Source organism: Sinohyriopsis cumingii, chromosome 10 (genome assembly GCF_028554795.1).
Source record: "Sinohyriopsis cumingii isolate HCF-2022 chromosome 10, ASM2855479v2, whole genome shotgun sequence".
Classification (NCBI taxonomy): domain Eukaryota; kingdom Metazoa; phylum Mollusca; class Bivalvia; order Unionida; family Unionidae; genus Sinohyriopsis; species Sinohyriopsis cumingii.
Window position 1 is genome coordinate 81,755,185 of NC_142970.1, and position 13,853 is coordinate 81,769,037.

General features: G+C 34.0%; 1 protein-coding gene across 2 annotated transcripts in view; it reads left to right on the forward strand.

Annotated features, from left to right (window-relative positions):
* LOC149790473 (uncharacterized) overlaps nt 1–13,588 on the forward strand; it is an 83,200-nt gene extending 69,612 nt beyond the window's left edge. For both annotated transcript variants that reach the window (XM_089972526.1, XM_089972527.1), the window contains exons 21-23: nt 77–181; nt 1,919–2,035; nt 9,090–13,588. In XM_089972526.1, coding sequence (XP_089828652.1) covers nt 77–181; nt 1,919–2,035; nt 9,090–9,326 — 459 coding nt within the window. In that variant the 3' untranslated portion in view covers nt 9,327–13,588. The remainder of the gene's footprint in view (nt 1–76; nt 182–1,918; nt 2,036–9,089) is intronic.
* Nucleotides 13,589–13,853: the final 265 nt, after the last annotated feature.

Consider the following 13,853-nt stretch of genomic DNA (forward strand, 5'->3'; position numbering starts at 1 on the left):
GGTATATAAATAAATGCTTGTATATTATCCTTGTATGCAAAAGGTCATAAAGTGGTTTTTCCGTTTTGACTTTCAGTATGAAGAATTAAGGAAGATCATAAGGGCCAAGAAGAAAGGCTTAAAAGAATTCTTCCAAGCTACCAAAAAATTTCCATATCCAGTGGTTGAATTTCCTAAAATTGTGAGTAGTGATTAGTCACCTAGTTATAATAATGGTGATTGGTCAGCATGTTATGATAGTGATTGGTCAGCTTGTTATAATGATAATGATTGGTTAACTTGTTATTATGATATTGATTGGTCAGCTTGTTATATTATGGTGATTTGTCAACTTGTTATAATGATGGTGATTGGTTAGCATGTTATGATAGTGACTGGTCAACTTGTTGTTGTTGTTGTAGGGTTTAACACCATTTTTCAGCACACGATAGGCTATACATGGCGGCCAGTATGCAAGCTTTCTCACATACCCACATTGGCCAAATCCGAGACTTGAACCTACGCAGACAGAGGTGAGATGGCAGTGATTCATAATGGAGAGCACTTTAGACCACTCGACCACTTGGGGCCCCTGGTCAACTTGTTATCATGATAATGATTGGACAGTTTGCTATGACAATGATTGGTCAGCTTCTTATAATAATAATGATTGGTCAGCTTGTTTTGATAATAATTAAACTCTAAATAGTTGTATTAATGCCCAGTAGAAAACACAGTTGTTTTGTTGTTATGTCCAACCATCCATTGACACATCATAACAGAAAGATCTTTTACCATACCTATTTACTACTACTACCGATGCTTTTAAATGATACCAGTTGCCTGAAAGTTCCATACATTCTTGGTGCAGAAAATTTGGGAACTATAGACAAAAGGCAATAGACTATAGGCAGTAAACAATAGATTTGTTGTTGTTGTAGGGTTTAATGCCATTTCCAGCACACAATAGGCTATACATGGTTGCCAGTATTAATGGTGGAGGAAGAACCAGGGAAAACCCTGGAAAGAACCACCGACCCACAAGAAGCTTCTGGCCCATAGACAATAGATTATAGGAAATAGACAAATTGTACAATAGACTTACTATATGCAATAGACATACTGGCCATAATCAATAGATAATAGACTGTAGACAACAGCCAATAGAATATGGGCAATAGACAACATACTATAAGCAATGGACATACTAAGCAATATAATTATATGTTGCATTCTTTCTGAGCTATTCTTATTGTAGCAGTCATGAAGAAGACAATGCAGATTTGATCAATAAGACTTGCATACAAGTATTCCTTTTTGTGGAGAACAGATAAAACCTTCTTTGAGCTTATAGTTAAAGACCATACATTTACATATTAAATAGCAGATGTATCACATAGGAAATACAGAGGGGAGTGAAAAATAACAGGCTTAAGTAATTCAGAATCACAACAGTCACACCTGATCATAACTGTCTGAAAAATAGTTAAAGATAGTATTTTGACCACCTGCTTGTAACGACCACCTGCTCATAGTGATCTCCATGTTTCCATCCCTTTCAAACATCATATATGATATTCCTGCATACGTTGATCAACTGTGTAATATGACCAGTTGCTGCTGTTTGTTATGTTGGTCCCATAGACCCTCTGTGTAATGGGTATCATGACTCACTGGTATGCATAGGAAAACTGGTTTGTCTTCTTTATGAAGCATTAGCATAAGTTGTATATGTATGTATGTATGTATGTATGTATGTATGTATGGAGTATGTATGTAGTATGTATGTATGTATGTATGTATGTATGTATATATGGAGTATGTATGTATGTATGTAGTATGTATGGATGGATGCATGCATGTACATATGCATGTTCCATCTTGATGATATTCTAACATGATATTTTGCAAACAGTTTCTGATCAGTTTTGTGTCACAGTTATGTCCCCTGATGCAAGATTATCGTGACCTGCTGTTTTTGGCTATAGACTACGGGAAAGAGGATATTGCCTACAGGCTGGTGGGATTGGGAGCTGACATATGTAGGAAAGAAAAGGTAAAGTAAAAATTGGATGAGTCATATATAGTATATCAGAAAGTGGAAGAGTTCAAGAAGAGAGATGGAGCCTGAATCTATCATCTTCATATAAAAAGGAAAGGAGGTAAACATTGGTGGCAGAAACAATGTTTTATGAAATGTCTGCCAGTATTATTAAACTTCATTAGTGAAACATTTTACCCTACACAGTGATGATTTAATTAATTCCCATTTCTAATGAGGAAATGATTCATATAATGAGTATATATATAACATAAGAGAAGTAGGAGATATTTCAAAAATTGTTGGCCATAGAAAATTAGCATAATATTTCCTTGATATGAGATATATAGCTATTAACATGCCATTGTGAGATATAGCTATTAACATGTCAATGTGAGATATAGCTTTTAACATGCCAATGTGAGATTAGCTTTTAACATGCCAATGTGAGATGTAGCTTTTAACATGCTTGTGTGAGTTATAACTAATAAAATGACAGTGTGAGTTATAACTTTTAATATGCAAGTTTGAAATTTAACTTTTAACATACAATTATGATTTATAACTTATAGTGTACCAAATTAATGTAAGCTAGAACTATAATTTTCATTCATTTTTTGTGATGTGTAACTAATAAAATGCCAAAGTGAGATATAGCCATTAACATTCCATTGTGAGATATAAGTTTTAACTAGCTAATGTCATATAAGTATTAACAAGCTAGTATGAGATATAACTATTAACACTTTTTTGCAAGATATAAGTATTAGCAAGCCAATGTGAGATATAAGTATTATTAAGCTAGCATGAGATATCACTATTAACAATGCTAGAGTGAGATGTAACTACTAACATGCCAGTAAAATTTGCCTTAATAAAGTTGAAACTGTTAGAAATGTAGTAAATACCACATGCTTGATGATGATGATGATGATCTTAAGGGTTCTTGTAAAATAGGTGTACAACTAGATTATAAATTATATAATAATTATGTCAGCCAGTTGTCGTTATTTATCTGATAAGTCTCAGAGTTTCAGTTAATAAAGAATTTGCAAAATAAATGGAGATGATTAATCGCATATTTACATATGTTTTTTTTCTGCCTTCCAAAATATGGTCTTATGTAAGAATGGTATGACTTACCAGAGTTGGTTGCATTTGTAGTTTGTCACAAGAAACAAGCACAAAAGTTGACGCTGTTGTCATTCTCGACTTCCATGTTACCACTGCTGTCATGGAGAGAGAACATATATTGTTTTTTTTGTTTGTTTTTGAATTGCAACTTATTTTACCACCGTTAATGATTCCAATGATTGATAATATGCAGTACACCCTAAATATAACTTGGTTCATTGGTTGACAATATACACTAATCCCTTACTGTAACACTGTTTAATGGGGTGTTAATATACAGTACTTCATTACTATAACACTTTTCATGGGATCGCATTATACAGTGCTCCCTTTAACACTGTTCATGGGATGATAATGTACAGTACTCCCTTACTATAATACTCTTCATGGGACCACAGTATACAGTGCTCCCACTGCTCTGGTGGCCTAGTGGTTAAAGCGTCTGCCTCGGATGTGGGAGGTCATGGGTTCGAACCCCTGGCCAAGTCATACCAAAGACTTACAAAAATGGTACTAATAGCTGCCTCGCTTGGTGCTCAGCATTAAGAGGTTAGTGTTAGGACTGGTCAGCCTGGTGTCAGGATAATGTGACTGGGTGGGACATCATGCCACATGTCTGCGGCATGATGCCCCAGTGCTAGACGTCACTATAAACTGTCACTCTGCAGACATTGTAGCGATATGACTGAAAAATTGTTAAAGATACGTTAAAAATCCAAATCACACACACACACATACAGTGCTCCCTTACTTTAACACTGTTCATGGGATGATAATATACAATATTCCCTTACTATCACATTGTTAATGACCATTCTGGTGGCCTATTGGTTAGAGTGTCTGTCTCGGATATGGGGGTTCGTGGGTTTGGACCCCAGCCAAGTCATACCAAAGACATATAAAAATGGTACTCACATATGCCTCGCTAGGTGCTCATCATTAAGAGGTTAGTGTTAGGACTAGTTGGCTTAGTGACAGGATATTAATGTGACTGGGTGGGACATAATGCTACATGTCTGCGGCATGATGCCTGAGTGCACGACATCACTATAAACTGCAACACTTCTGACATCATAGTGATATGACTGAATTTTTTTACAACTAGATTAAAAATCCAAATCACACACACACACACACACACACACACACACACACACACACACACACAGATTGTTATTGAGATGACAGCATACAATACACTCTTACAATAATACTTTTAATGAATGTTAATATACAATAATCCCTTACTTTAACACTGATATTGAGAAACATAAAAAGTGTACAGCTTATTATGTGAGGTTACCTTATACTGAGGTATGTTATAAACAGTATTGCTATTAAAAAACGAAATGGAAAATTGTGACCACAACTGTCTTTTATAAAGGGACCATATAATATGGTGGTACCTTTTATGCTTTCAAAACAACTGGAGAAAAATACTTTGAATTTACTGTTTTTTTGTTTTGTTGCTGTGAATTTAAAGACCCAGTGAACAATAATCCTTTGCGGGAACAGAATTACTTTTGCAAGGACTTAAATAACAACAACAATAAAAAATAGAAAATTGATACACTCAAAAATAAATGGAATCCTATAATTTATAGGACTTCTTTTCTGGCCCAGATATATAACTTACATGACTTTAATATCTGACCTGTATATACCATTGGCAACTCTTCCTATCTGGGTTGAATCTGTCATTAACAGGGGTTTCTTATATTGTTATGTGTTTAGGCTCAAATAAACAGTAACACAGAAAGAGTGAAAAGAACAAGCTTTTTAAAATTTAACAAATAATTTATTTTCCTGGAAAATTCTGTAAAAATGAAGAAAGGAGAAGAACTTACAGTTTCAAGAATCAAATCCAAAAATAATCTAAGAATAATCCACGAATTAAATTGCAAAAGTCCTAGTAATAAATGTTCTAATAGTTTCAAGTTCGAATCCTGATGGAAAATCCAAGATGGATGACGTATGCTGTAGTCAGTACTGTGCTTATTCAGTACTGTGCTTATTTACAGTTCCTTGTAGAAATACAAATAATGGCACTCCAGTGTTGGAAATCCAAATTGAATTTGTAAGCAATGTCTTTCCAAAATTTATGTGTGAGCACTCCTCAAAATATTTCCAAAGAATAAAGAATTAATCCTTTTGAAATCCAAATGATCTGAAGAAAATTATAGTTGAAGATCTGGCTACAACAAATTAACTTGACATCAGTGTGAAAAGCCCCCCAAAACTGAAAAATCTCTCTGATTATATGCTATCATAAGATGCAGTTTCGGAATTCCCCCAAATTACTAAATCAGAGGGGGGTGTCACATGATCATGTTTATATCACATACACAAAATATGGCCTTGATTAGACCGATGATTTTATTCCCAGAATAAAATTTTAAAAAGTGTTTACTTCTTAACCCACATAGTCCCATCATGACCTTGACAACAACCAATCATTTTAAAATAAAATAGAACTTTGTTTACTAATTTTGAATCCAGGTCAGAATTTAGATCAACACCTGGTGTTTATAAACTAACAGTCAAGGCCAAACAGTTTTCTGAAAAAGTATCATCTCTAGTGAAAAAATTTACATTATAATAGAATAAAAAATTTAAAACTGACAAATAATTAAATTAAAAATAGACATGATTAAATCAGATATACGTTACAATATGGCCTGAATATATCACTGACAGAGGCTTGTTATATGGCCTTAATATATCACTGACAGTGGCTTGTTATATGGCCTGAATATATCATTGACAGAGTCTTCTTATATGGCCTGAATATATCATTGACAGAGGCTTCTTATGTGGCCTGAATATATCATTGACAGAGGCTTCTTATATGGTCTGAATATATCATTGACAGATGCTTCTTATATAGCCTGAATATATCATTGACAGAGGCTGTTATATGGCCTGAATATATCATTGACAGAAGCTTGTTATATGGCCTGAATATATCATTGACATGTGCTTCATTTCTGGTCTGAATATATCATTGACAGGGGTTTCTTTTATGGCATGAATATGTCATTGACAGGGGCTTATCTGGCCTGAATATATTATTGACATGACTTCTTATCTCACCTGAATAATTATAGACAGGATTTCTTATCAAACCTAGATAAATCATTTACATGACTTCTTTTTCTGGTCAGAATATATTACTGACATGACTTCTTTTCTGGACGGAATATTTCATGGACATGACTTCTTTTTCTGGCCAGAAAATATCATTGACATGACTTCTTTTTCTGACCATAATATATCTCTGACATGACTTCTTTTCAGACCAAAATATATCATTGACATGACTTCTTTTCAGACCAAAATATATCATTGACATACTTCTTTTCAGACCAAAATATATCATTAATAAGCAGTGTTCATTCCAGAAATGGAAAATGAGGGGCTTAATGTGCCCATACTAGATGAAAAAGTGGGGGTGATTTAAAAGAAGATAGGGGTTGCATATACCCATACCCTTTTTTGTTTATTCAGTACATGCAAATGTATTTCATTATGAGAGCAGTCCGGTCATGGCTTTTATTAATTTCTACAATAAATAGTCCATTTGCCAGCATTATGTCCATTTCTATAATAAATAATCCATTTTCCAACATTATGTTCTTGAAATCAGTTGTTGTTGAGTCAGACTATGATATGGGTTTCCACAATTGTATGCTAATAAAAAGCATGTACACCATACAGGGCATGGTTGTTTTATTTGACAAGAAATTTTTGTTGAAAACTGTGCTATAGTCTGAATCAGCAGTGGTTTATTCAAAGTATACTATGTATAAGAAAGTGAATATTAATTCAGAAAAATAACAAATCCATGACTAGAGTATCTGCGATCATTATCATCCTCTCCTGTTGTGTGCCTTCCACACCAGGATTTTGAATTCCTCATACTCAAGTAACCATTTGACTCAATAAAGAATTTTTTTTTTCACATTTAAGTCTACATTTGTTTTTCCCCAGTTCACACTATTTCGATAATAAATTTAGCAGTGGTTTGGTTGAAGATTTTGTAAATGATCATGGATTATGTGCTTTGAGTTGCTAATTGAAATTTATAAGACAGTTTTGTCAGCTGGTGACATTTATGCTTCAGTACAGTAAGCTTAGGATGCCTTCGGTTCATTCAAGTATGAACTGTAACGAGCATTGATTTTTATTTTCTTGGGTCCTTTTTAAATTGCCTATGGGCACCATGTAGGGAAATTGCTTGCACCAAATATGAAAATTAAGGGTCATTAGTTGTTGGGTGCAGCCTAGTGTGAACCCTAGACAGGACATCTTACATGTCCTAAATATATCAATGGACTTCTTGTCAGACTCAGACACATCATTCCTTATTTTATTATTGTCAAACACAAGTCATCTGGCTAAATTGTGCAGGCTGAATTGATATTTTAGCTTTGTTAAGTACCTTTCTGTCACCTACATCATCTTGTCTTAAGAGGACCTTCAAGAGCCTGCTAACTAAGTCACCTAACTTTGTGCCAGTGTCCACCACATTTTTCTCCACATACTGTATAGTCAAGTGTTTGGTTCTGATTTATTTCACCTATGCCATTCACACCATGTATCATAACATATTTTCACATCTTTATCCCATAAACATCTCTTGTCTGATTTGGAAAAAATATCCTCTATATACAGGCATAGTCTTATGTTAGTCATCATGATTCCTTTTTTAGTTGAAAAAACATCTGTTTTAGAGAAGTTGTCCTGCTAATTTGCAGGGATTTGTGTTGTAACTGGTATGTTGTGGTATTGAGACTGCTTTTATGTGTCCCACAGTACATTGCCAATTAACCAATTAGTTTTTTTATATTTCTTCAAATAGCATACAACTAAAACTTCTACTTAAGCATTATTTTGTATATTGGAAATGTTTGTCTCTTTCATTGTGTGTTGTTCTATAATGCACAGTGCATTTCTGAAAGATGTATCTGCCGAGAAACAGCTTTATCTGCATGTTATATCCAGTCTGGCTGCAGTGGAGTCCCCAGTTTTAAATGATCAGGTGCTGAAAAAACCAGTAAAATCACATATCTGGAAGAATTTTTGAAGGATCATGACTCATGAAGGTCGTCAAATTAATTGTTACTGTTGTGGAGTTTAACGCCATTTTTTAGCACACAATAGGCTATACATGGGTGCCAGTATTAATGGTGGAGGAAGAACCCGGGAAAACCCCGGAAAGAACCACCGACCCATGAGAAGCTACTAGCAAGCTTTCTCACATACCCACATTGGCTGAATCCGAGACTTGAACCGCTGCAGACAGAGGTGAGATGGCAGTGATCCGTAACTGCGATCGCTTTAGATCACTCGACCACTCGGGGCCCCATCAAATTAATTGATAACAATGGTGTCTGTTGGGATACAGAATTGAAAATTGCAGTTAGGATGGTGAATTTGACTGGTATTGTTTGTCGACATCATCTCATCCTAGTCCCCAATGTGGCCAGAGTTGAGAAGATGCAAACTACACTTTTGTTTAACTCAGAGACTCATACACATTTAGACTTGTCCACATTTAGACTTGTCCACATTAACAGTCATTGTTTACTTTATGAGATTGTAATGACATGAAAGTTATATTGAAGCTTTGACTTCTTGTTCACTCTTTGATACTATTTTGCAATTACTAAAATCGTCCAGTTGTACTGTGATGCATCTTACAATATATTGGTACACATTGCAATACAAAAATTAAGATAATACCCATACCTGCTAAGTTATGGACAAAGCATTATCCATTTTTCCCAAGAGGCCAGTCATGTTTATCATTTTTCTTCTTAAACAAGATTGTGCACCAGGACCCCTTTTATTATTTGATTTTATTTTGTTACAATACAGTGTGAAATACTCATTTTTATTCTTTTTGTATATCATAACTTTTTTCATCCCACAGTACGAGAAGAAACATGAAAGTGAAGAAATGGAACTTAGATATTACCTGCCCGAGGAGAGAGCTGAGCGGCTAGGGATGATTGAATTGGCAGCTTACATAGCAAGGAAAAGAGAGGTTCGGCTGAAGAAGCAGAAAGAAAATATGACTCAGCCACATTCATGTCCAACTCCAAAATTTGAGATGGCTTTATCTGCTAAGCCATCTTCTGCCATATTTGTTACCCAGTTAGAGAGATAGTGGTAATGTTTTACTCATTCATCATTACTAAAAGGACTGTTTAAAATGCTAGCCATGTGATTTATTGTTATTTTCTTAATTTGATTGGCTGTTTTTGTTTCATTGTATAATTATCATGATTCTTAATGTAGTTAGAGTTTGGGTTTTGATTGACAGGTTTTGAAAGTGTATTAGAATTCATAATGACATTTAAAACAATAATGCTGCTGTCGGTGAAATATATGGTTAGTGTTTTACCGATCACTCACTGGTAATTACCTGTGTTCCTTAGATTACTTACCTGCCATTGTAGGTGTGCAATGGCTAACTTATTGGTAACTGTTAGTGTTTCATAAATGATTTGCTAGCATTTGTCAGTGTATCAAGGCTACTGGCAGTTAATTTATAGTGCTCCTTGGATATCCTCCTGGTAATTGTTAGTGTTCCTTGCATCACATAATTTTGACTGATAGTGTTCCATGGATCATTTACCAGTAATTGTTTGTGTTCCATCGATTACTTACCAGTAATCATAACTGTTCCATGGATCACTTACTGGTCATTGTTTCTCAGCCATGGATCACAAATCATTAATTATATCATAGTAGTAGCTTATCCATCCAATTGTCCCTCCATCACTTTTTTCTGCCCATAAATTCCGAAAGATTTGAGATTAGAGAATGAAGCTTGACATACTTAATACATCATTAAAATGTAGTAGATATATCATTTATTACATTGGTCAGGAGATTTTCACAGTAAAGTCAGGAGTTACAGTTTTGCATCACACTTTCTGTTTCATGTTATAAATCAGGTTCACATTTCAGTAAATTTAAATTTAAATTTTCCTTCAGATGTTCTGCTGTATAACTTTCAAGCCATTTGAGATTGAAGGATGAAACCAAGCAATCTTATATTTTGTCATTAGAATGTGTATCATGTACTAAATCAGGGGTTCTGTTTTCAAGGTCATGGTTCAATACTTTAAGCTTTCCATCAAACATAAGTCATTTGAAATTAAGTGTTGAAACTTGCTGTATTTATAAATCATAATTAAAAGGTATCTCACATACCATATTTAAATTTCTATCTTCAGGGTCAAGGTCATTTTAGGTTTCCATTACAATTTTTCTTCCCCATAACTTTTTAGCCTCTGAGATTAGGCGATGAGCATTAGAATATCTTTATACTAACAATGCACTATCTTGAAGGTTAAGGTGATGGCTCAATATTTTAGTTTTCCTGCACACTTTTCTTTCCACTAACCTTAGATCTTTGAGATAAATTGCTAAAAGGTGTGTTACAAAGCACATTGGAGATCATATCTTCAAGGTCAAGGTCAAGGTCACAAATAAATATATTACGTTATTTTGTTTTCTTTTGCACTTTAGCTTAAGAGCTGTGTATGATAAATGGATAAAATTAGTTATACTTGCATAAAATGACTGTGAGATGTGTTGATGCTTTGCATTTAACATTTGGGATTTCACTCTTCATGGGCAAAGTCACAGGTAAAAGTATTCAGGTTTCTTTTGTTCTACTTTATATCTTGAAGGCTGAATTAGGTACATGTATAAACCATGATACATTTCTCTTTCTTAATTTGATGGCATTGTTGGTATTACAGTCAAGGTTCTATCTTCAGGTTCAAGGTGACCTCGACACTGATATGACTGATCAGTTTCCACCAGCACTTGTGCTCATATGCTGTTGAGACAAAACCAGTACACTTTCTTATTTTCCATGTCTGTCTAGTGACAATACAGCTCTGTCACCAGAGTCATAGTAAGATTTTATCATTGTTTGATGACCTCACTATGGTATCAGAGGGCAGAAATTCATTGTATTTAACATACTAAACTTGAAGGTGTCAGCAAATCTGGAGATAAATGTTTGACAATGCTGGTGTATTACTGTATTATAGTATGTAATTAACATCTTTTATTTGTTTTTGTGATCTGTTTGTGAATTTAAAAAAGGTAATACAAAGTATGAAATATATTACATTCATCCTGAGAAAGTTGTTTTTTCAAACTTTGTATGTTGCAATGATAGATTATTATGCACGCATCCTGACAGTTTTTATATTGAAACATTTGTCTGTAGCCCTGACAGATAATTCTACTAGCAGATTGAATCCTGTCCATCCTCTTAAATTGACATTGCCTTTTAATTTAAATTTGATGCCCTTAATTTTGATTGATTGAATCCAAGAAAACAATAACAGTTTGGAGTTTACCATCCTTTCATTTGCCACACCTTTGAAACTATATCAGTAACACAAGAAATATACCAGTATGTCAGATTTCTGAGTGCATATAATCTAAGTTAATACCTTTTATTTGTTTGAGATGGGAAACTTTATTTTTGTCATTGTCCAATGTGCAGCCCTGTACTTAGGAATGTAAGCTTGTATAAATGTGGTGCATTCATAAAGATCTTGGTGCAATCCAGGAGGTGAGTTTGTATAGTGTTTTGCATCCATTTGCAATCTTGCACACGAGGGAAGTAAGTTTCTATAATGTGATGCATCCATCGAGATCTCAGTTTGCAGTCTTGCACACAAGGGAAGTAAGTTTGTACATTGTGGTGCATCCATCAGGATTTTCAGTGACAGAGTTGTTTTCCCATTCTCTGCAAGAATCAGTATTGGTTTATGTCATGAAGTGGAAATAATATAAACATTTCTATAAACAATGTTTTCCTCTTTTTAAAACCTGTGAGAATGATATTTTTGTTTTTACATTAGGTTTAATATGTTAATATACATATTTGAAAGTAACTATAATTTTCTTTTTCTTCACATTGCATGTGACTGTTAAATTTGATTATGTGATACAGAATGCTCCCATACTTGGTAATATTTTTTAATTGCCAGAATTGTAACTATGAAAAGACAGATATTGTTGCAAAGGTATTTCTGTTTTTTTATGTAATTGATATGACTTAACATGCTTATAAAATCAATAAAAATATGAGTCTTTGTCAGAGAACTAAAATATTTCTCAAGCAGACAACAGTTTGATCAATAATTGGTAATACCAGTGTTTTTCTTGATAGCTTTATTCATATGGTTGTTGTTGTTGTTGTTGTGGGGTTTAACGCCATTTTTCAGCACACAATAGGCTATGCATGGTGGCCAGTATTAATGGTGGAGGAAGAGCCTGGGAAAACCCTGGAAAGAACCACTGACCCACGAGAAGCTACCTGCAAGCTTTCTCACATACCCACATTGGCTGAATACTCGACTCGAACCCATGCAGACAGAGATGAGATGGCAGTGATCCGTAACAGAGAGCGCTTTAGACCACTTGGCCACTCAGGGCCCCAGTATTCATATGGTAATGTTTGAATAATGAACAAGACATTCATGAATTGGACAGGTTACCATTTTTTTTGGTGTATATATCTGCTGAGTTTAATGCTACTAAAGTAGCATTCAAAACTCTGAGATTTTACAATAATGATCAGTCACCATGTTTTCTTTGTCATTCTTCTAGTCTTAGGCTGGTTCAATACATATTGTGGGACTGGAACCAAGTTTTGAATTTAATGAAGTGAAGGAAGTATATTAAAACTATGTATGAGGCACCATATTGCATACGGAAGACATAATGTAACAAGCACATTCATTGATCAGTTGATTTTGCTTGCTAGAGACAGTAACTCTTTTATCCACAAGGGGGCACTTCTTTACAACACTGTTCTAACTAGCTAAATAAGTCATGGGTCAGAGAGTCACAAAGTGGATTGATGAACCTTTGTTAGCAAAGATGGAAAATGGCTAATATTTTGATTGCTAGAATGATTTCCATGAGTAATTGAATTTGTTTTTCATTTGAACATATTATCATCTGTTGTTTATTCAAAGTTTTTAAATTGTGATATTTATTTCCTTTTTTAAGAGAGAGAGAGAGAGAGAGAGAGAGAGAGAGTGCATACCTCAGTTTTGAAACAAGTTTGAAGAAAAAGAATGTAGGTGATGGAGGAGATCAAAAGGGATATTTATTGAGAAAGAAAGCAAGAATGAATGAAAGAATGGAAATGAGAAACATGGACCAAAGCAATTCTTAATTTATTGTGGTTTAGCATTATATAATGTACATGCATATATCTAATTTTAGGTCTTATATCTACTACAGATGCTGTTTTGCTTGTTGACTGAAACTGCTTTAGTGTTTTGAGATACAATTAATTACATATGCTTTAGTTATTATTGATTTGTTATACCCAGTTTTATTGGTTCACTTAAGTATGATTAAAAATTGGTTAACCAATTTGAATTCAATGTGTTATTGTTTAATTTGTTTGGATACAATTATTGCTTTTGTTCTTTCATTTTGTGTTTTGTATTAAATACATAATTTATTTCATGATATATCTTTCTAAGTGGCTAATTTGTTATTTTTATTTGGTGGTAAATATATATAGTCAGTAAGGTAATGGTAAGATGATTGTTTCCAATTGTCAAACAGAATTTTAAATATTTTAGATTTTGTATTATTTGTTTGACAGATATTTACAAAATAATTTTATCAGATGCTTTTT